The sequence below is a fragment of the Pagrus pagrus genome (assembly GCF_965226575.1).
Source record: "Pagrus pagrus genome assembly, chromosome: 14".
In the NCBI taxonomy this organism is placed as follows: domain Eukaryota; kingdom Metazoa; phylum Chordata; class Actinopteri; order Spariformes; family Sparidae; genus Pagrus; species Pagrus pagrus.
In genome coordinates, this window is record NC_140198.1 from 2,424,834 (window position 1) to 2,444,727 (window position 19,894).

The following is a 19,894-nucleotide window of genomic DNA, read 5'->3' on the forward strand; positions in this document are numbered from 1 at the left end:
TGTTCTGTCTTGTTTTGTCATTTACGTCGTTTTACTAAAATAAGATATTAGATGAAGAACTTTTACTTGTAATGAAGTATTTCTACATTGAAAATGATCCGGGTACTTCTTTAACTCCACTGGAAACCTCCCAGTACTCCCAGTAGTCAGAAGCTGTATGATAGTTCTAGTCGTTGTGTTTTTAAAAGACTTAAAATCAGTAAACGGTCAAATAAAAAGAAATCTGGCAATTCAAGAATTTCCCCTCAAAACAGTTTGTTTCTCAACGGTCCGGACGGGGAAACACCGTGTTGATGACTTTCTGTATGAACACACAAAAACACATTTCTATTTCTGTAGCAATCGTGTTGTGAGTCAGCCGTGTGGGCTTTCAGAGGGGCTTTCAGCTCCAGCTTGTGATTTCCAAAAACTTTTGCAACAGGCAAAGAGGAACAAACCCAGTGTGAAAAGATTCACCAACAAACCCACGAGAGTGACTTCCTCCATCGTCGCCACAGAGAAGAGTGTGTGAGGCATAAGATCATGATTGTAGATCAGCATTTAGATCTGTTCTGTTTAAACTACATCACAAGTTGTTACCAGAAATATTACATTCATACGATTTCAGATGATTTCCCTCCTGTGAGTCACATTAATGTCACTGAGGAGGCAGCTGATCACTCACACTTACAGCAGCCGTGTGTGTGTGTGTGTGTGTTTATTGTATCATTTTCACATCATGATTTAACTCATTATATTGTCGTTCTTCATTATAGTGTTGTAGACATACAGTTTTTTTCATATACGAGCTAGAAAAAAATGTTTTTCTGATCATATATTTCAACGAAAACGTCGCAGCTACTGTACATGGCGGTTTCCGTAGTGTAGTGGTTATCACGTTCGCCTCACACGCGAAAGGTCCCCGGTTCGAAACCGGGCGGAAACATCGTTTTTAATTTTTTTCACCCAGTTTTAGATTTATGAATTATTCAAATATCTCTGTTCCTGTTCCGTCATATGTACAGTTTCCAAGTTAAATTATTTTTTATCAGAGATATAAGTCGCTTTTAATATAGTTCACATTTACTCATTTAGTTTTTAGTTGTTCTCGCGGCACTTTGACGGAAATGTAACTGTACTTTTCTTTAGATGTTCAGAAAGAGAATATAGAGCAACACATGTTTCCGGAAGAAATGTTCCTGAAGGTGTCATTTACAAACAGTAGTGTCCATAAGTAATAATATCACTGTCAAACAACAAGCGGATCACTCAGCATGTTGACGCTGTAAAACCCTCCAACACACTGTAACTCAGACGATTCTTACAGTCAGTAGTCTGTAGGTACAGTACAGTACAGAGAGCAACGTAATACAGCAGCGGGTGGGTTTACTGTATGTATTTGAACGCAACATGTCCATGGTGTGTTCACAGTGTTTCCGTAGTGTAGTGGTTATCACGTTCGCCTAACACGCGGAGGCCAGCCGCGGATAGGTGTAGAGGACCGTCCCAGCGGAGGACGGCAAACTTCTGGGAACCGAGTTCGCGTCCCACCCTCGTCCAAACTAAAAGGATCATATTTGGTTCGGATTATTTTTGCTACGGCGTGTGTGGACAATTTAAAACCATCCAATCAATCTAGTCAAACATTTATTGAGAAATTTGATCACAGATCTTTGGATAAATCATGGGGAAACAATTAATCTTTAGGATGGTAATAATGCCACCTGATTATTAAACGTTAGATAATCATGCTACTATAAAGAAAGGTACTTTTACATGCTGCTACTGGTCAAGGTTGAATTGAACTGAATAACAACAATAATTAATAGACTAGTAATAATTATTACTATTATAATGCTTATTTTGGGTTTGTTATATCTATAATACTAATAATAATATGGGTTTTATTATTATTGATATTATTGTTAAAATAAACAATCAAGAAACAGCTGCCACCATTTGATTAGTTATAGAAATAAAAGTAATTTCCAAATTCTAGACTGCAGTTATGAAGGATAACAACTGTTTATTTTAGAGATGTTTACGCCTGAGCTCATGCATACACAAGCTTTATTACTTATTTTCTATCACTATTGCAGACTCTATCAAGTAAACAAAGTCAGAATTATATTTTCAAGATATTTATTTTAAAACACAATTGCATTCTGAATAATTAAACAAACACAATCAAAACCAACATGCTCAAAAATATATACAGAATATTTACAGTACATAGTGTCTTCCTCAACATATGTACAATATTAGTGCTGGAAATACATCAGTCAGTTAGTTATTAACTGACAACACAGAGTGATTGACGACAGTTGGACAGCCAGCAGTCTTAGTGAATGATATGAAAGCAATCATATCCTGAATATGATTATAGAGTTACTATATGACAGAAGCACAGGTGAGCATTTAAGGGTACTAATGACAATTAAGTGACTCAGGTGAACAAAGCTGAATCAAACTAAAACATTATACAATTTGACCATGTAAAGCGGGCCAGTGTATGTGTGTGCTAGTGGTGGCTAAACTTTTGTTTAAAGGAAGGTAAGTTTATTAATTAAACAGCAAACACACAAAGGGGAAAAGAAGAGGAATCAAATAACCAAATAAACTGATGGGCCGGCCAAAATAAACAAAAGAAGGGCAGCCACCCGGACCAACCCACCAGGGCCGTCGGAGCTGGCAGCTAACCCTCTACTACCGCACCCATCAGATAATCATAAAGTACAAATTTCCCCTCTGACATTAATGGAGTGGAAGTATGAAAGTGGCATGAAACAGAGATGCACAAGTAAAATTCAAGTGCCTCAAAATTGTACTTCAACACAGTACTACAACAGTACTAAATAAATATACACAGTTACTTTCCACACCTGCTAAAAACAGCCCAGACAATGTTCAGTGCGATGAGTGTGGGGTTGGGTTTGGGGGTAATGTCTCACTTCCTCTTCTCTGCAACCCATCTGTCCCTTTCAGCCTCAAAGAAACTTGACAGTTTAAACTCCCCCCAGGTCATCTCCTTGACCATGCCCTGCTCTTTGTACAGAGAGAAAACTTTTGAGGGACAGTAGATGTACTTCCCTGGCACATCAAGAAAAGATGTGTGAATGTGAGGGCTGTCGAGACCCTGCTTCAGTGGCTGGTGGCAGAACCTGCAAAGCCGACCGGTTGGCAGCTGCACCGCAGACTTCCTCTTAGCCCTCTCCTCTGCGACCCTTTTCCACTCTGCACCCCTCTTTTTGGCCGCCTCCAGCTCCCGCTCAAAGAAGGGAGAGGCTGCAAAATCCTCAAAGGACATTCTTTGGTCTGTCAGGCCTTCTTCTGCATATGTCTTAAAGACCTTAGTGGAACAGTAGAAGTATTTGACTGTCGGTGTTTGAAAAAAGAAATGAATTGAAGAGCCATCACCGAGATAGCGTGACTTTGGCTGTCCGCAGGCTAAACACTTCCTGGTCATCTTCTGCTGCTGCTGCTGCTGCTGCTGCTGCTGCTGTTGTCGTTGTTGTTGTTGTTGTTGTTTCTCAAGGATGTCCGTCACAATCTTCTCCACAGTGGCACGGCTCAGTGACACCTCCTGGGAGAGAGCAACGGGAGGGGGGTTGAACGGTGCAGGAGGCAGGGTTGTGACAGGCACACTCGCAGTTTGGCTGCCTGTGGTCAAACTCTGCCAAAGCTGCTGTGTCTCGACAACCTTTTCCGGGCTTGTATTAAGTGAGGAGCTGGTGTTCTTCATTTTGGCCAGATGCTTTACATATCTGGAAATATGCTGGCAAGTGGTTGGATGAAGGAGGCTGTTTGGGTCAGTGCAGGCCCTCTGCACCATGGCAGCATAATCTGTATCCACCCGCTTCAGGAGACCTTTAGCTCCATGATGCTTGTTTAAAAGTCCATCAATGGCAGCTCTCATAGGTGCTGTCCACCGGCTGTGGTCCAGCACTTGAACAATGCCCCCTGTCTTGATGGGTCCAGTGCGGCGGGCCCGAGGAGAGGAGGATATAGGCAGCAGTGCTACCCCTGGAAGGCCTAAAAAAAATAAAATAAAATAATCAAGCAAGTGCTAATTATGTTGTTTTGGACAAATTTCAGAAGACTACTGCAGTATTATGTTTGGCACAGTTCTGCTTAACACAGTGACCAAATGTTACTTTTGCAGTTGGAACAAAAATTCTGTGTGTGGCATACGTGATAAGTTAAATAAAAGCAAATAAAACATTTAAAGTTCAATTTGTTGAAGTTCTCATGTGTTTTTAAAAATATATTTTAAATTTAACATTCACTAGCTCAGTAATTATTGTTAATTGAAAATATATTAATATAACCATCATGATATTTATTGCAACCCAAGTGTCCATGCCTGTGTTTAACTGTTAGGTCTGTATGAGGGATGGTAGGTGGGTAATTTGAATCACCTGTGTCCATTAAAGACTCTGCTTTCACTGATGCAGAAGCTGGTATTAAGGGTGGCTGGGACTGGGCTTGAGAGCACTGCTGGGAAGACAGGACCGGCACAGGATCCACCTGGACAGTTCCACTGGTCTCCTGAAATATAGCATTAAATGTAGTGATTTAGTCACTCGGTCTGTTGGTCAGTCAGTAATCGACAATAAGTGATTAATCTGCATTACCTGAGTGTCTGTGTCCACGACAGCGGCAGGGCGGTGGCACACTTCATCCTGGGCAGAGGACTGCGGCTGTGTATCCTTGTCCCAGTTGAAAAGAACAGGACGGCAGTCTGGCTCCACATACTCCAATCCAAATCTCTCCCCTGTGTCCCTGTTTGAGATTTGCATTGCTGTATATTTGGCCTTTCCTGTCACCTTCAACGAGGATTTGTTGAGTTCTGCTATCAACAAAGGATCAAAAACAGCTGGCAACTCCACATCAGGCTGCTTCAAGTCCACCAGTCTTCGGAAGTTCCAGCGGACCACTCCAGTCATGGCCTGGGCCTGGAAGAGCTCGCAGGATACCCGGTTGCCTGTCACCCACTGGGCCTGATGAAAATGGAAGCCTTCCTGCTGGGAGGTGCCTCTCACAGGGATCCAGATAGGTACAGCTGCGCCCTCGCCCTTGGTGTAATTGAGCTGCAGGGTGCCGCCATACCTATAGAGGATTCCTTCCCCCACCTCAGGGTCGCTCAGGCAGCCTCTTAATATGTGGATTCGCTGAATCCTCCACACCTTCAGCATTGATGGCTTGCAGAGGAAGAGATCATTGGTGTCCTTCGCCAGGTAGAAGTGGTGAAGGACATCTTCAACTCTCTGCAGCAGTTCTCTGGGCGGTGGTACCTTTGTTCTGCAGTGCTCTCTGATGTGCTGCTTGGTGGGATTAGCAGGCACGATCCCACAGAACGTGTATGCCTCCTTGAGCTTCTGTAGATCAGTCTGGTCCACAACAACAAATGCCGCAGAGAGAAACTGGCAGAAGGAGCTGAAGAGTGGATGGTGTTCAGAGACACACTCCCTGGTAAATCGCCGCATGCAGTGAAACAAGTCTAACTTGACATTTATGTCCTTATTAAACTTGCTTCTTGAGGCACAGGCGTTTTCCAGGTTTCCAGAAGTGGCCTCTGTCACGATGGCCTCTGTGGTCCTCCAGCAGTCCCACAGGAGGTGATCCTGAGCCCCAGGATCCAGGACCTTGAAGGCAGCACAGCAGTCCCTAAACATGATAAAGAAATATCATTAGAGCTGGAAAATTTCAGACAATATTTTTGTGCAAAATGAATAACAATTAATAATATCATTTAAAGTAAAATATGATTTGCTATATTTTTACTATCTAATTATATTGTTTGTTATTTATATGGACTCCTCACAAAAAGAGTCAGATTTCAAAATGAAAATTCTCACAAATGAAATAAGAAAGCTGACACAAAGACCATATAAAAAATGTGATGTACAACAAATCTAGTACAGTTTGAAGTGTCATTTGTTCTTCATACCTGTCCACCCACTGGTAGCCGGCCTTCTCCACTCCAGCTGCAGTATAGCGCTGAGCCAGGCCCTCATACATAGGCTGGAGTGAGCGGTCGCACTCAGACTGCAGCATCACCCAGCTCAGGATCATCCAGTTCTCATTCATTATAGCATAGGAAGACATTGTGCCGGACGACAGCACAACCTTCCTAGCTACTTTGCGGGTGTGATCCGACCTGAGTGCCTGTCCAAAGGTCCCCTGGAGCAGCAGGGTGAGGAGCTCCTTCTGCCTCTGGTACTCATGGCACAGGCAGTTGACGAGGTAGTGAGAAGACACAGACACTCCACACCAGCCATCAGCATCTGAGTAGCCGCCAAATGGAGCAGGAGTGTCCGTCTGTCTGAGCAGCCCAGTGATAGTGCTCTGGCCATAAACCCCTGCCTCAGCATCCCTGATGTTCTGGACACTCAGCAGGTAGGCCAGGTGAGCTCTCTCATACTTCAGATGAAGCACCTCTGTCAGCTGCTTGGCCATGTCCTCGGGTGATTTGCCACTGCGCCTCAGCTCATCCATCACCGATTTGCAAATGGCCTTTTTATGTGTCAGGAAGGCTGGCACAATGTTACTGAAGCGCTTTGGTAGCTTCTCCAACCATTGGGGCTTGTCGGCATGCCAGTACCTCTTACAGGCCTTGCACGTGAGACGTGAGGCCAATATGTAGTACTGACCGCTGGTGCCGATGATGACTCTGGGCCTCCCGACACCTGAAGAAGTTACCTGAGGGTTGGGACAACCATGAAGGCAGGGCAGGATGTAATTGTTCCTCATCCTCTCCATGATTGTATGCTCTGGTTTCCAAATGAAAAAAGGATGAAGTTGAAAGAACTTGACTGATGGCAGCTCTGTGATGGAGTCAATGAGCTCAGGCTGAGGTGGGTAACGCCACAGGGCCAGCATGTTCATGGGGTGACGTACTGGACGTGACCCTGGCCACAGACCCAATGCCTCCATTTCAGTCTTCATCCATATTTTCTGTTGGCGGGAGCAGTTCCACTGCGCAACATCCTGATCGTAGGCTGGGACAGAGGCTGCAGGCTGCCTGATGTCAGGAGCTGGACATGGAGGAGCTGTGAAACACAAACACAATAAAACACTACAGTACATACATAATAAGAGAAAAGGAACGAGGGCTCTATATCATTGACTGCTATGGTTAACACAGTGTGACAGAAATTCATACCTTCATCAAGGATGGTCTTTCTTTGTGCCTCCACAGGGGCAATAATCTGTGATAAGGAATCTAGGATGATGAGATACAAACAAGAAATGTAAGTGTTGGTGCATTTACTTGAGATGTTCTTTCTCAGAGAATTTAAGAAAAACAAACATATACCTTCAGGAGGAGATGGAGCAGTTGTGAGCCCAGACTCTGAAGAACAGCGGGAGACTGGTTTTCTGTGTGCTTTAAAAAATAGTTGCAACAGAAACAGACTTTACATAACATTACTTAACACATGAATACTATAAAATACTGAGACAATTTTTATCTGTCAAAATTACATTGATATTCATGTGAGTTATCCTGGCAGTATAAAAGCAATACTTGTGTGAAAGTGTGTGTCATACTTTGTCCCAACACGCTGGGCTCCTGCTCTTCAATCCTGAGCTGTGGAGCGATGGCAAGCAGCTGAGGAGGGACTGGCAGCGGGGCCTTCACTGTGGCTGGGAGATTAAAAGATGATAATATTAAGAAACATCATACAACATTACATTCACAATTGTTCAAATTAAGAAGCAGAAATATAACAACCTTTCACAGAAGAAACACTATGGCCACGAAGCTCTCCGGGTCCAGAGACAGCAGTAGCTGTTGGCTTCTTCCTGTGTGCTGTAAAAACAATCTATGTCATTTTCCTCACACACTGAAGTTTGTTTATGCTTCACAAACTGTCTTTACCTGTTTTCTCTGAAGCTACCTGCTAGCATAGACTGAATATTTTCATCAAATTGTGAATGACTGTTTTTTTATATGGAAATACACAATGATTTTTTTCATTCTAAAAACAGGTAAAGCTCAGAAACAGCATCAATACTTAGTTAGAATACAACCTGAAATTCAAAGATGTGGCTTGTTGGCCTATACCTTAGCAAGGTGTTCTTAGACACCAATATTTTTCCACATGCCAAATCCTTGAATGACAGCAAATAGAAAGCATGCAAAAACCAAACAACTTACCATCATCGTCGACATGTTAATTCCTTAGGTTAGTGGGAGAGCAAAAGAACACACTCATCAGAACAGGCCAGAACACGGCCAAAATAACAAACTAGTTGAAAGAAAATAGTAATGGCAGGTGAACTCTGGTAAAAACCGAATCCTCCGTCACCACTGATGCAGAAACCTGTTGGTGGGGGCACAGCTGTGGCTCTGGGTACGGCTGCTGGTGGTCCTAAAAGCATATGTGACTTATTACAATTTTATAATGTACAGTTTTAAGAAGATATTGAAATTATTTGGACAGGTTTCTCTATTAATTAAACTAGAATCCACCTACTTAGTTCAGTGTCAAATTTGGACGGTGATATATTTAGCATTTCCCTCTCCAGCTCCTCGTCGTCCTCCATCACTGAGAGATTAACAAAAGCATCAATTATGCATCAGGTAAATTACACGTTCACATAAAATCAGCATTTGCATATTTTTCCACTAACCTATAGTGATGGATGGTGGCACGGAGACAGCTGATGAAGTGGAGGCTGCAGTTGGTGGTGCACAGGACTCAGCGGTCTGCTGCTTCTTGATGTACTGCTGCAGGTTGAACATCTTGCTGTTCGGGATGTACTTTGTTCTGAGAATGAAATCCGCATAACCATCAGCCTTGTTCTCCCAGATCTGCTTCCAGGTGTCCATGGCCCTTGCTCCAAAGCCGACAACATTGTCGCCTTCTGACGCCACGGGTGTCGCAGGCTTCCGGGAGGACAGGTAGTCCCTCAGGTCCACAACTTCCTGGAAGCTCCTGGCATAGTCCAGAAATGACAGCAGACTTTCCTTGCTGTGTCCCTGGGGGTTGAAGGTTCCATCTCTCTCCTCCTCTTCTACCTTCCTTATCAGGAAGATGATGTAGCCAACATCATTCTCCAGGAGCCATCTGAACCGCTTTCCCTTGTACTTCCCGAACTGCAGGATGTACTCCCCTGTCACCTCCAGATGGTCTGACACATCACCGCCCCGCTGAAAGACCTCAGTAAGGGCGTTTGTCCTCACTACATCATGGCTCTGGGGAGGGGACTTGTCTTGAAGCGCAGGATTTTTTTTAATCTTCATGGCCTCATCTGAGGGGTCCTGTCGCAGGTGGCCCGATGGACCCTTCCTGAAGGAGACCCTCATCCTTCCTGGGAAGAAGCTAGTTGACCTCTTCATATTTTCTGTGCTAAACCAAACACAATGGTTATTATACAGCAATAATTCAAAATGTAATATCACTGTTATATCATCAGTTACTCATGTTAATTTGGCCAGACAGACAGACAGACAGATATATCAAAATGTCTTAGTGTAACACCTTTAAAACAAATATTCTGTTTGCCATTACATTAAAACCGTTTTATATGAAGGCATTAAAATAGACATATAGTATATTGTTATATGCTGTAGTATTTACCCATTCAATACGTACACTCTGAACACACAGCTTTAGCAAAATGAATGAATGAATGAATGAATGAATGAACTAATTAATGCACTTAACGTTGGATGATGACGGCACAAAAACAAGTAGGATTTTGATGATATGTGATAAAGACAATTGAAAACTCGACAGACAACTCTTCAAGATGTGTAAAGTAACGTTATATTACAGGCATGTCTGTTAACAACAGCACATTTTACTTTCTAACGAGTTAACCTTACTGTACCTACTAGCTAACGTCACCTAAGCTAGCAACAAACCCATTACAACCTGTAATTGCGTGAACAGCAACATAACCTCAGCATTAGTTCTTTCTAAGAAAGATTAGTGTAATAAAAGACAGAAGAAACTTACGTTTGATAATTCGACAACCGGGGAAAATGAAGAATAAACTGACGCTTAGTACTGTATGTTCGTATGTACGTCTGCAATGTGCTGCATCTGCGGCGACCTCCGATAACTCTCTCAAAAGTCAAAACGGAGTCTCCTTAATTTTATCATCGGAAAGGGGGAAACAGCGCCACCACTTTCCCACTTGTGGCCAAAAATATATTACATCCGTAGTGATAAGAACTACCATAGAGAATGAATGGGAAAAGTTAAGAGAATTAAGGGTCACTATTTTCGACTCCCGCGCGGAAGGTCCCCGGTTCGAAACCGGGCGGAAACAGATTTTTCTTTTAATAGTCGGCGCCTCTGAACGATTTTCTCACGATGTACTGAGTGAATAAATGCTTTCAGGACGGATCGACAACATATAAAGCATTTTCTATGGGGCGGCGGGACATTTCCGATTTAGTGTTGTACTTGAACACACCATATACAGTTTCCGTAGTGTAGTGGTTATCACGTTCGCCTAACACGCGAAAGGTCCCCGGTTCGAGACCGGGCGGAAACAATCTTTATTTTTTAAAAACAGCCGAGTTATATTCATACAATATCTTCACAAAGCTTAGTTAAGCTTTGGAAACAGACCGAGTAAACTGCTCCTTACTGGGTGAGGTACCTGAAAGCGTCCCTCAGGGGGCGTTTGCCTGTGTGTTGATGCTCTGCTGCCTCTCACGAGGAGACACCGTCCACTGACCACCACCCGCTTCACAGTGTAGCATGAACTTTATCCTTCGTGCTAATTGTTTCTGTCCGTCGTCTATAATGCCTTAAAGTTAGTTTTCCTTTGAGGGGCTAATGTTAGCATTAATGGCCACAATGTGTCCACATACAAGGAATTGGACTACTTTTCACTGCTCAGGAACAACGTTAGACATGCACCTGTAAGGACGTCAACAGTAAATAAAGTAAAGATTTAAGAATGGTAGGTTAATATACAAAATGTGTGAATGTACCTGTGTGTAGTATATTCATCTTTTACCTGTGCTGTCACAAACACCCACTGCTCAGTTGATTCCACTGACTGTATTTGTCTGACATCTAGTGGATGCACCTAGTGTGACATCATCACATCTAATTATTTATCGTAACAATCCAAAGCAATGACAAATACTGTCCAGAATATTCTCCAGAATAACCTCAAAGGTGCTGCATGGTCAAATAATATGCTGAAAGCATAACATGGCAAACTCAAACCCAACAAGCAACAACAACACAAAACCAGGCGGAAAAACACTTATTTGGGGTATTGAGGATTAAGGATGGCACAAAAAGAAAACAGGGTTTTGGATCAGTATCACAAAGACAGAAATGAAATCTGATTGACAGCTCGTCCAGATGAACTAACTAACAACAAACCAAGTCATTGCAACAACAACAAAATAACCGCTGCTCATATACACTGAGAAACATTATGTACCAGAAAATGAGAAGCTTATGTTTGATAAGTTTGATGACAGGATGTGAAGGATGTTTGCTGAACATTAAAACAAACTTCTACTTTAATGTTGTTTGTGCAGCTAAATCTTCTTACTTTTACCCAAAATGGGGAAACAGCGCCACCAATTTCCCGCTTGTGGCCAGAAATATATTACATCCGTAGTGATAAGAACTACCATAGAGAATGAATGGGGAAAGTTAAGGGACGTTTCAGCTCTGGAAGCTCACTAGTTTTGGACCGGTCCCCGGTTCGAAACCAGACGGAGGCACACTTTTTTGGGTATGGAGGACGTCACTATCAACAAATAAGTATGTAAATGATAAATGGAACATACACAATACTGCACAGCGAGCTGTGTAGAAGGGAAGCTGCTCATCAAAGTGTAAGTAAGTCTATGAAGGCATGACGTCATGTTACCGTAACAAGTTGGACTTTCGCCGATAACTGAAACAAAGTATAACCTCTGACAAACACAAAGACTGTGTTGTTAAAATCACATTCAGCCAGTCCTCGTTAGTATAGTGGACAGTATCTCCGCCTGTCACGCGGAAGACCGGGGTTCGATTCCCCGACGGGGAGGCAAACTTTTTATTTTTTGTAGTACTATGTTGTCATAATGTATGGAGGACGAGGAATTTATTTATTTATGTTTTTATTTCTGTATTTATTTATGCATTTTTCTATGTATGCATTTATTCCTGTATTCATTTATACACTTTCTTTAATATTCTGTATCTTTGTCGACATTTGTTCTTTTCACTTGCGCTGTTTTTTATATTTTATTTGACAGCGACAACATATCTCTGAATAAAACAAACACAGTGCAATATTGTACTTTGTCCGTGAAGGCAACATTAGCAGCGAACATTAACCGACAGTCCCTGAACGCAGCGTGACAGACGCGCCTTACGTATCGCTCACGTGACTTCGTGAACAGAAACAAACATGGCGCCGCGAAAGTGAGGAAAACTCTGCTGCGAGTGTTTCCAACATGGATATCGTTTGTTTTTGTGTCGTTTTAAGTAGCTGTCGAACATATAAACACACAAACATCTAACGTGCTGCTCGAAGTTACGGATAAAAAAGCGGAAAACCGAAAATACGAACTTTATTTGGAGTTTTTAGTGTCTCGTGTGCTCAGTTTGTTTCCATATCAACCGACGTCCTGTCGCTGTGGAAGCTAACTGACAGGTAACTGCTGTGAGCGACTCTCTGATGATGAGCTGGATCGATCAGTGTGTGGATTAATCTTCATTAGGTCGTTTAAAGCTCGCCACTCGGCTCTTGTATTGATCTAAAAACAGAGATTAGTTAGTTTGGAGGCCGAGTTTGTGCCATCCCGTCACAGCGACCCACCGGACAGATGAGAGGAAGAAGAAGACGCTCACCAGATCAGACAGGTGAGTCAGGTGAGGGGGCGAGGACGCTGCTCTGACAGGACCTCTGCATCTGTTAAGCGTTTAAGTTTAATACATATATACTGAGGCCGTGATTGGACCTGATTTCAGCTGTGGTCCGGCGGTTCTGTCTGGTAGAAACCACCTGCAGAGCTCACTGGGAGCTGCACACATGGTTTAATGGGTCATGAAGAGGAAAGTAAACTGGCTGATCACAGATCCAGTGAAGAAAATCAGGCAGCTGCGTTTTAGTTTCTCAGTTGTTTATTAAACACCTAAAAAAAAAAACTCCAGGGTGCCTGATTTATTCAGTGTTTCCTACCCTGTTCCAGCAGAAACCATCCAGTCTCACTTGTGTATTTTCTTTGTCTGAGAAAGGAAACATTCACCAGATATTTGTTACTAAAGGGAGCGAGTCCTGCTGAGCAGCGAGGTGAAGTCTCCCTCTTTATACAAATCGCAGCAGCGGTGCACACTTACACCCAGTGGATGTAAACAGTCACCCAGTGTGTGATGGAGGTCACATATAATAATAATATTAATAATAATAATAATAGCTTGTTTGTCAGATCACAAAGGCGTAAATCCTGGGGGGAGAGGAGGGGCACGACCCTCCATCCTGGGACAACTATGATTAGCCTCCACAGTTTATCAGTGTAAACACAACTAGCAGTGTTTGCTGTATTAGTGTAGTTTTTCTTATCTCATGTGTATCTTACAAAACCTCCCAGATGACGCCCTTTGCAAACAGACAAGAAATGAATACATTTGCGCATGTGTGGCACATCACAGCCAAAACTTCATCGGAAACACTGAAACTACTTTAAAAATGTGCTACTCTGGCCCACAACAATATCTGATACGTAACACGTCACAATTAATAACCTATAAACACTAAATAATCAGCGTCTGCAAAGTAACTATCGAAGTAAATGTAGTGGAGAGGAAGTATAAAGTACTCAAAGTACCTGAAGATTGTACTTCAGAACAGCACTTGAGTAAATTGTACTGAAGTTTGTTTCATCACTGGTTGTTCGAGATTTTGACACAAAGAGTTACATTTTTTATTACAAATCAGCATCTCCTCGATTTGTAATAATCGATATGGGCCCTCAGAAAGCCGTATCAGTCAACGGCTATTTTGGACTTACGTAAGATTTTTTTTGTCTTCATCTGATCTTTCCTGAGCAAATCTTTATCTTTATATTATGAAAGACGATTACCAGTGAAAAACAGATGTAATCCTAAATGTCATTGTCTGACCGCGTACATGTGTTGAAAAAGTTCAGAGAACGAATAGAAAAGTAATGAAATCAAAGCGGGACAGTGAAGATAAGGTGACTCTTTTCAGAGACATGTATTATCCATTGACCATGAACAGTGAAAGCAGCCTGCTCTTTCGCTCAGAAGAAGAAATTATGTGGATTTCCTTGAAGAATCGAAGCTGCAGACTGTGATGACATCGTCACGTTGACCACTGAACAGCTGAGAAGCTCCAGGTCTTTGAGGATGAACACTTTCAGTTGTTGAGGCTGGATCCAAAACTTCTGGATTATGTGGTTTTGACACGTTATTGTATTTTTCTGTCTGTGTTGGTTGAAGTTTCTCAGGATCAGACCAGGATGGCTCTGAGGAAGCAGGTTCTCAAGGACGGCAGCGACGTCCCCTCGGGAAGCCACCAGATTGACGACGACACTGAGGAGGACGAAGCTCTCGAAGACGACAGTGTAAAGAAATGTGCCAGAATCAGCTGACGTACATGCGGCTTCATATATTTAAACTCAGAGTACAGCAGTGTCTTGCTCCAGGGCGCTACAGCAGCTGTATCTCAGGGATCAGTCAGTGTTCTCATTTTACAGTAACACCTCAGATTTGACGATCGATTCTTCAGCTACGAAGTGTTTAATAAAGGACTAAAGTCACAGATCAGTGACACACAAGGTCTCTGAGAGGTTAAAGCACTGAAACTCTGTTTGTTCTTCCAGGACGAGTTCTCGTCATCTCTTCTTCATCCTTCATCATCGAGAGGAAAACGCAGGAGAGAGCGGGACAACAAATCCAAACCCAAAGGTACAAAACACGACACGCAGGCGCCCAAAATACTTACAACACTTTTACATTTGAGGTTTTTATGTTTTTAACTTATCGTCGTAGTGAAATAATGATATCTTTACTAATGAAGTCACTGAATTAGTCAAATGTAAAGTTACTGTAATGTTAAGGATTTCTCTGACTCTGTTATATTTACAACTCTGACGGAGTCACTGTGTTGTGTCAGAGATGACAGAGGAGGAGATGATGGACTTGGCCCTGCGGCTCAGCGAACAGGAAGCCAGTATCACCGCGCTCAGGCTGCAGAAGGAGGAAGAGGCCATGATGAAGGCCATCCATGAGAGTGTGAGTGGACTCAGATTTACCTGCCCGAGTGTGTGAACACAAGCAAGAGTTCGACTCTTGTTGCTGTCAATATTACACAGAACAGTTTACAGGAAGATTCATTTATGGGAGTTAATACAGTTAATATCTAGTTAGTTCATGAATACAGGAGCCTTCTGTGGTTTTTCTCTCCTAGATGACACAACCGTGTCCGTCCTCCCAGAGTCAGAGTCTGCTCTCTGATCCCGAAGCGTCACTCAGGATCGGCTCACGGAGGAAACTCTTGTACTCAAACGGGCAGCCGGCGTCTGAGGACGGCTGCACGGCAGAGACGGATCTGAACCGAGGTGAGTCACTGAGGACCGCTGAGTCCGTTATGATGTAAGATATCCTATCACTTTGGTTTTAAAGGAAACAGCTGAAGGTCAATATATTAACGGAAAACGTTAGATTACGTCATTTAGATTTGATGCTGGAGTCAAACATGTTGTTCTGTACACCAGGAGCAAAGAGAAGTGGCGATGGAGGCGGTTACTGGAATAAAAAGCGGAAAAGGAAAGAAGGAAGTCCTCTGCTGGAGATGCCGGACTTGTCCCAGACTCAGAAAATCAACTCTCAGGCTTCAACCTGCAGCTCAGATGTCCTGGAGCTGCATCTGGACTCACAGCAGGTTCGACCAGAAGACGTCTTCTATTGATTTGTTTTATTTTAGTTCTTTAATTAGTTGGTTTTGTCTCTAAAATGTCAGAAAAATACATTTTCAAAAAGTCCAACCTCCTGCCTTCAAGCCCGAACACAAATGTTTTCAGTTTACAGCTTTTATTTTTTTTTCTGTTTACTTGATAATCATTTAATTATTTAACTCATTTATTAAAATCAGTGCTGATTAATTCCCTGTCAAACTTTTTATTTAATTTACCATGTTAAGTTTATGAGGAAACTGTGATAAGCTTGTGAAAACGTGTGTCTCTGGTGCTGATGAACAGCTTCTGTGGCATTACAGAGTTTTATCGTGAGTTTCAGCTCATTGTTTATCTGTTCGGTCACAACTTTACTGTTCTGGTTCCCTCTCGGTCGCTCGTTTCCAGAGAAAAAGCTGTAAAACGGCACCGTACACGACCTGCTCAGAGCTAAAAGACAGAGAATATTGTACTTTGGTTAAACACGACTCCAAGTCAATGATGTGTGTGTTTGTCTTCTCTCACCGATAATTCAGAGCACTGACTCGACCCAGATCGACGACTGTCAGCTCCATAAATCTCCCGTCTTCCCCTCCACTGGCTGCAGAGCCGAGGTCCACGTCCCCCGGCTGACTCAGGACCTGCTGCAGAGCTGCAGAACCTCAGGCTTTGTGTTGTGCTCTCTGGACAGTTCGACTTCGCCTCCAAAGTCTCTGTCTGCTCAACCCAAGAGTCCAACGTTCCCCAAAAGCCCTGAGTGCTCTGATAACCTCACGACAGTTCCTAAAAGTCCCGTCTTCTCAGAGACCGATCGGGACGACGGTGCAGAGACGCAGCCGAGTCCGGAGTATTTTAAAAGTCCAGTATTCGGCAGGAATTCTCAGCATAAGAAGTCTTCAAGTGCCTCCAAACCAGAAGTCTGTAACTCAGGGTTCATGTTCTCATCTCAGGAGAGTCTAACCTCCTCTGTGAGGTCCACGTCCTGCCAGCCTAAGAGCCCGGTGTTCCCAAGAAGCCCCAACGTGCCCCCAGAAGGACCAGCAGCCAGCAGAAGTCCTGTGTTCTCAGAGACTGAGGGGGGTCGGGCCGAGCAGAGCCACCGTTCGAGTCCAGTGTTGGGCAGGAGAGGAATACGGCAGAAGATTCATCTTGACGAGCAGAAACACTGTGCGAACCCTTCAGCTGCAGAGTTCAGAGGGTCAATCTGTGGAGGAAGTTCAGCCGCTGCAAAGAGTCTGAGACAGGTGAGTTCAGGTGTCTGTACGCCTCTAAGTGCTCGTTGTCAGCAGCATCTGAAGCGACTGGACTTTATTCAACCTCAGTGAAAGATGAATGAAGCTTCAGTCTTATGAGCAGCACAGTGACATCTGGTGGTTTGCAGAGCTCACAGCAGCACCGCCCTGATTTTAATGGTTTTAATCTCATGCAGTTTGTGAGCGATTAGAAACCCTGCTTGATATTATTGAATCAATAATGTTTTAATTAGAAGTGCTGCAGTAATACAGATGTCGTTGTGCAACATGTTGGAAGTCAAATAGTTCATAAATGCATCGTCCAAAAGTCTCCAGAAGCCCCGAAATCCCAGACTGTGTTTCCACCCTTGAAGCGTGTTGAGCTCGTACGTCCGCTTCAGACAGACGCACCAACACGTTCAGCTCAGCAGCTCCAGTGAAACTGTGTAAATAACAACTGTTCAAATGAATCTTCTCACATTTCTTGCTGATTTCTGTGTTTTTCTGCTTTTGAGTAACAGGACAGAGAGACTGATCGCAGTCAGCCTGTCGGGCTGAACGAGTCCTGTCAGTCAGGTACAGTAAAACTTCTTGTTGCTGAGGTCAGAGGTCACATGACGCAATCACATTACTGATCTACCAGTGTGATCAGAGCCTGTTGCTCACTGGGTCTCTGGGTGTTTCCTGGTTTCAGACGAAGTCGAGGAGCTGAAGGAAATATCCAAAGACCGAGAGTCAGCGAAGATGGAGCTGACCAGCGATATGACACTACTGTTGTCCGATGAGGACGAGGACGACGTCACGGTACAGAGACGCTCTCACTCACTCACCTGCAACAAATGTGGTTTTATGATGAGATTCTCAGTTTTTCTTAATATCGAGCTCTGTCGGTTGCAGCCGGTGGGTTCGCCCAGCCCGGTCTTCCCAGAGGAGAGACCTGTTCACCATGTGACTGCAGAGTCTCCAGGAACGAGCGGGTCGACCTGCAGGTGCAGAACACACAGACGACCTCATGATCAAAGTTTCTGTGTCACAGTCGACTCTCTGTTCGCTGTAACTCTCTGTGTGTTTCCACCCGTCTCGTTCAGACCCTCTACATCCACCGCCCGACCGCAGCGTTCACCCACAGAGCGAGAACAGCGGCCAATCAGCAGTCAGGGAGCAGTCGGCGGCGTGTCGGCCCCGCCCGGGCAGCCGGCAGGCGGGTCGACGGTTCACTACTACTGGGGGGTTCCCTTCTGTCCACGAGGCCTCGACCCAGACAGCTACACAAAGGTAACCACTTCTCCTTTTTCAGTTACAAAGTGTCCTGCAAAAAATGCAAGACATTCATTTTCTCACTTTTCGTCTGTTCGTCCTCGTGTCCGCCTGCGTCCCGTCTCTCAGGTGATCGTGGCTCAGATGGAGGTGTATGAGAAGAGTCTGAAGGAGGCTCAGAGGTGTCTGCTGAGGAAGGCGGAGTGGGGGGAGGCCGTCCTGCCACAGCCGGAGGTATGACGGCGACTTTCACACACAAGCTGAGTCTCTGGTGTATTTATGAATTTCATGACGTGCTTGGATCTCATACTTGTGTGACTTCATTATGAGTCAGTCAACAAGCGTCATCCATTTTTCTCTCCCAGAAGTCACCGTCTCCTGAGCCGCGAGCTGAATCACCTCAGGAGATGTTTCCTCGAAGGTAAAACCTGCAGGAATTTGTTTTATAATGTTTGAATGTGTCGATGGCATCATGAACTCTGTTGTGGTCACACAAGATGCAACAGAAACATAAAGTGAGACGGTGAGGGGACTCTCTTTTTACTATGTATAACAAAGTGTAACAAAAAGCAGCGATGAGAGAACTGAGACGTCCTCAATGATGCTGAACTTGATGCAGTGATTAATCCTCTCACTGTCCTGAGATCTGTACATAAACAGGTCGTACATGAGTTTCACAGTTTGTGTTTTATTTTGCATTTAATCTTCTTCTCGTTCTCGTCCGAGCTGCGTCTGAGCTGATGAAGATGTTTGTTCGTTTTAACACATTTCCAGACGCGGCTTCAGACTGAGGAGTAAAAGACTGTGTGATGCAGCCGAGACGCCTCCAGCTGAGGCAGAGGAGGCGACAGAGGAGGAGGAAGACAACAAGGGGGATAAAGAAAAGGAGGAAACGGAGAACAAAGAAGAAGAGACGAAGAATAAGGGAGAAGGAGGACAGGTGGACTCTGATGACTGCGAGGTTTGTCCAGGTACTGAAGCTCCACCTTTTCTTTCACCTGCTGTTCAGATGTTTCTACCTACAGGAGGAAGTCGTCATCGTGGTTTCAGAGCTCCTTTGTCAAACTTTAAAATATCAGAATCCAAAGAGAGTTTTGTTTTATCTCAGTGACCACCAGGAGATGTTCACTTCATCCCTGGACAGTAAAACACGTTCATGAACAATAAACTGACGTAGATAAACAGCTGACAGTCGGTTTGTTTCTCCAACAACAGAGACCCAACTGAGCGACCACGACGACGACAGGACGCAAGATCTGATGATCGACGCCGACGCTGGAACAGACGTGAGTTCATGTGTTACATTTAAAAGATGAACTAATCATTAATCTGCAGTCAGTCGACAAGAGATCGTGAGAGTCTTGAGTTTGTATTAAAACTGGATGAAAGAGGGAGAATTAAAATCTGTTGGCAGTAACTGAACTGTTCCCGTACTTCTGGATGGTTTAATGTTCATGTGGGGAGCGAGAAGAATGGCTGCTGCAACCGTCACCACGCTGCAACTTGTGGACAAACCAGGGGCGCGAAGTGC

The 19,894-nt window shown here is 43.9% G+C and overlaps 3 protein-coding genes across 5 annotated transcripts in view; 1 reads left to right on the forward strand and 2 right to left on the reverse strand.

The window, feature by feature from the left end:
* ncf1 (neutrophil cytosolic factor 1) overlaps nucleotides 1-19,894 on the reverse strand; it is a 40,615-nt gene that overhangs the window by 10,004 nt on the left and 10,717 nt on the right. The window lies entirely within an intron of this gene.
* The window catches only part of uimc1 (ubiquitin interaction motif containing 1), a 31,570-nt gene that overhangs the window by 5,521 nt on the left and 6,155 nt on the right, over nucleotides 1-19,894 (forward strand). The window contains exons 1-15 of one of the 2 annotated variants that reach the window (XM_084374199.1): nucleotides 12,339-12,821; nucleotides 14,421-14,545; nucleotides 14,804-14,888; nucleotides 15,097-15,215; nucleotides 15,391-15,541; nucleotides 15,698-15,864; nucleotides 16,411-17,118; nucleotides 17,628-17,682; nucleotides 17,801-17,910; nucleotides 18,004-18,095; nucleotides 18,195-18,381; nucleotides 18,493-18,597; nucleotides 18,729-18,784; nucleotides 19,138-19,334; nucleotides 19,579-19,649. In XM_084374199.1, coding sequence (XP_084230325.1) covers nucleotides 12,785-12,821; nucleotides 14,421-14,545; nucleotides 14,804-14,888; nucleotides 15,097-15,215; nucleotides 15,391-15,541; nucleotides 15,698-15,864; nucleotides 16,411-17,118; nucleotides 17,628-17,682; nucleotides 17,801-17,910; nucleotides 18,004-18,095; nucleotides 18,195-18,381; nucleotides 18,493-18,597; nucleotides 18,729-18,784; nucleotides 19,138-19,334; nucleotides 19,579-19,649 — 2,265 coding nt within the window. In that variant the 5' untranslated portion in view covers nucleotides 12,339-12,784. Of the gene's footprint in view, nucleotides 1-12,338; nucleotides 12,822-14,420; nucleotides 14,546-14,803; nucleotides 14,889-15,096; nucleotides 15,216-15,390; nucleotides 15,542-15,697; nucleotides 15,865-16,410; nucleotides 17,119-17,627; nucleotides 17,683-17,800; nucleotides 17,911-18,003; nucleotides 18,096-18,194; nucleotides 18,382-18,492; nucleotides 18,598-18,728; nucleotides 18,785-19,137; nucleotides 19,335-19,578; nucleotides 19,650-19,894 lie in introns of those variants that run through there. The other variant, XM_084374200.1, reaches the window with a different exon arrangement.
* LOC311269937 (uncharacterized protein) lies at nucleotides 2,495-10,155 on the reverse strand. 2 transcript variants are annotated; one of them, XM_084374499.1, is made up of 12 exons: nucleotides 9,948-10,155; nucleotides 8,617-9,330; nucleotides 8,460-8,531; nucleotides 8,307-8,354; nucleotides 7,715-7,792; nucleotides 7,531-7,626; nucleotides 7,298-7,366; nucleotides 7,145-7,204; nucleotides 5,930-7,031; nucleotides 4,614-5,646; nucleotides 4,398-4,527; nucleotides 2,495-4,011 (listed from the first exon to the last, which is right to left on the reverse strand). In XM_084374499.1, exons 2-12 carry the CDS (start codon nucleotides 9,323-9,325, stop codon nucleotides 2,927-2,929), a joined length of 4,482 nt encoding a protein of 1,493 aa, XP_084230625.1. In that variant the 5' UTR covers nucleotides 9,326-9,330; nucleotides 9,948-10,155; the 3' UTR covers nucleotides 2,495-2,926. The 2 variants fall into 2 exon arrangements, with proteins under 2 accessions (XP_084230625.1, XP_084230624.1); XM_084374498.1 differs by having other exon boundaries at nucleotides 8,617-9,335.

Excerpts from the sequence above, each read along its gene's own strand:
- LOC311269937 (XM_084374499.1), bottom strand. The coding sequence starts at position 9,325 with ATGAAGAGGTCAACTAGCTTCTTCCCAGGAAGGATGAGGGTCTCCTTC. Across the intron at positions 8,355-8,459 it reads CAAATTTGACACTGAACTAA|GACCACCAGCAGCCGTACCC; the intron begins GTAGGTGGATTC and ends ATATGCTTTTAG. Across the intron at positions 7,793-8,306 it reads AGCTGTGCCCCCACCAACAG|CACACAGGAAGAAGCCAACA; the intron begins GTTTCTGCATCA and ends TTGTTTTTACAG.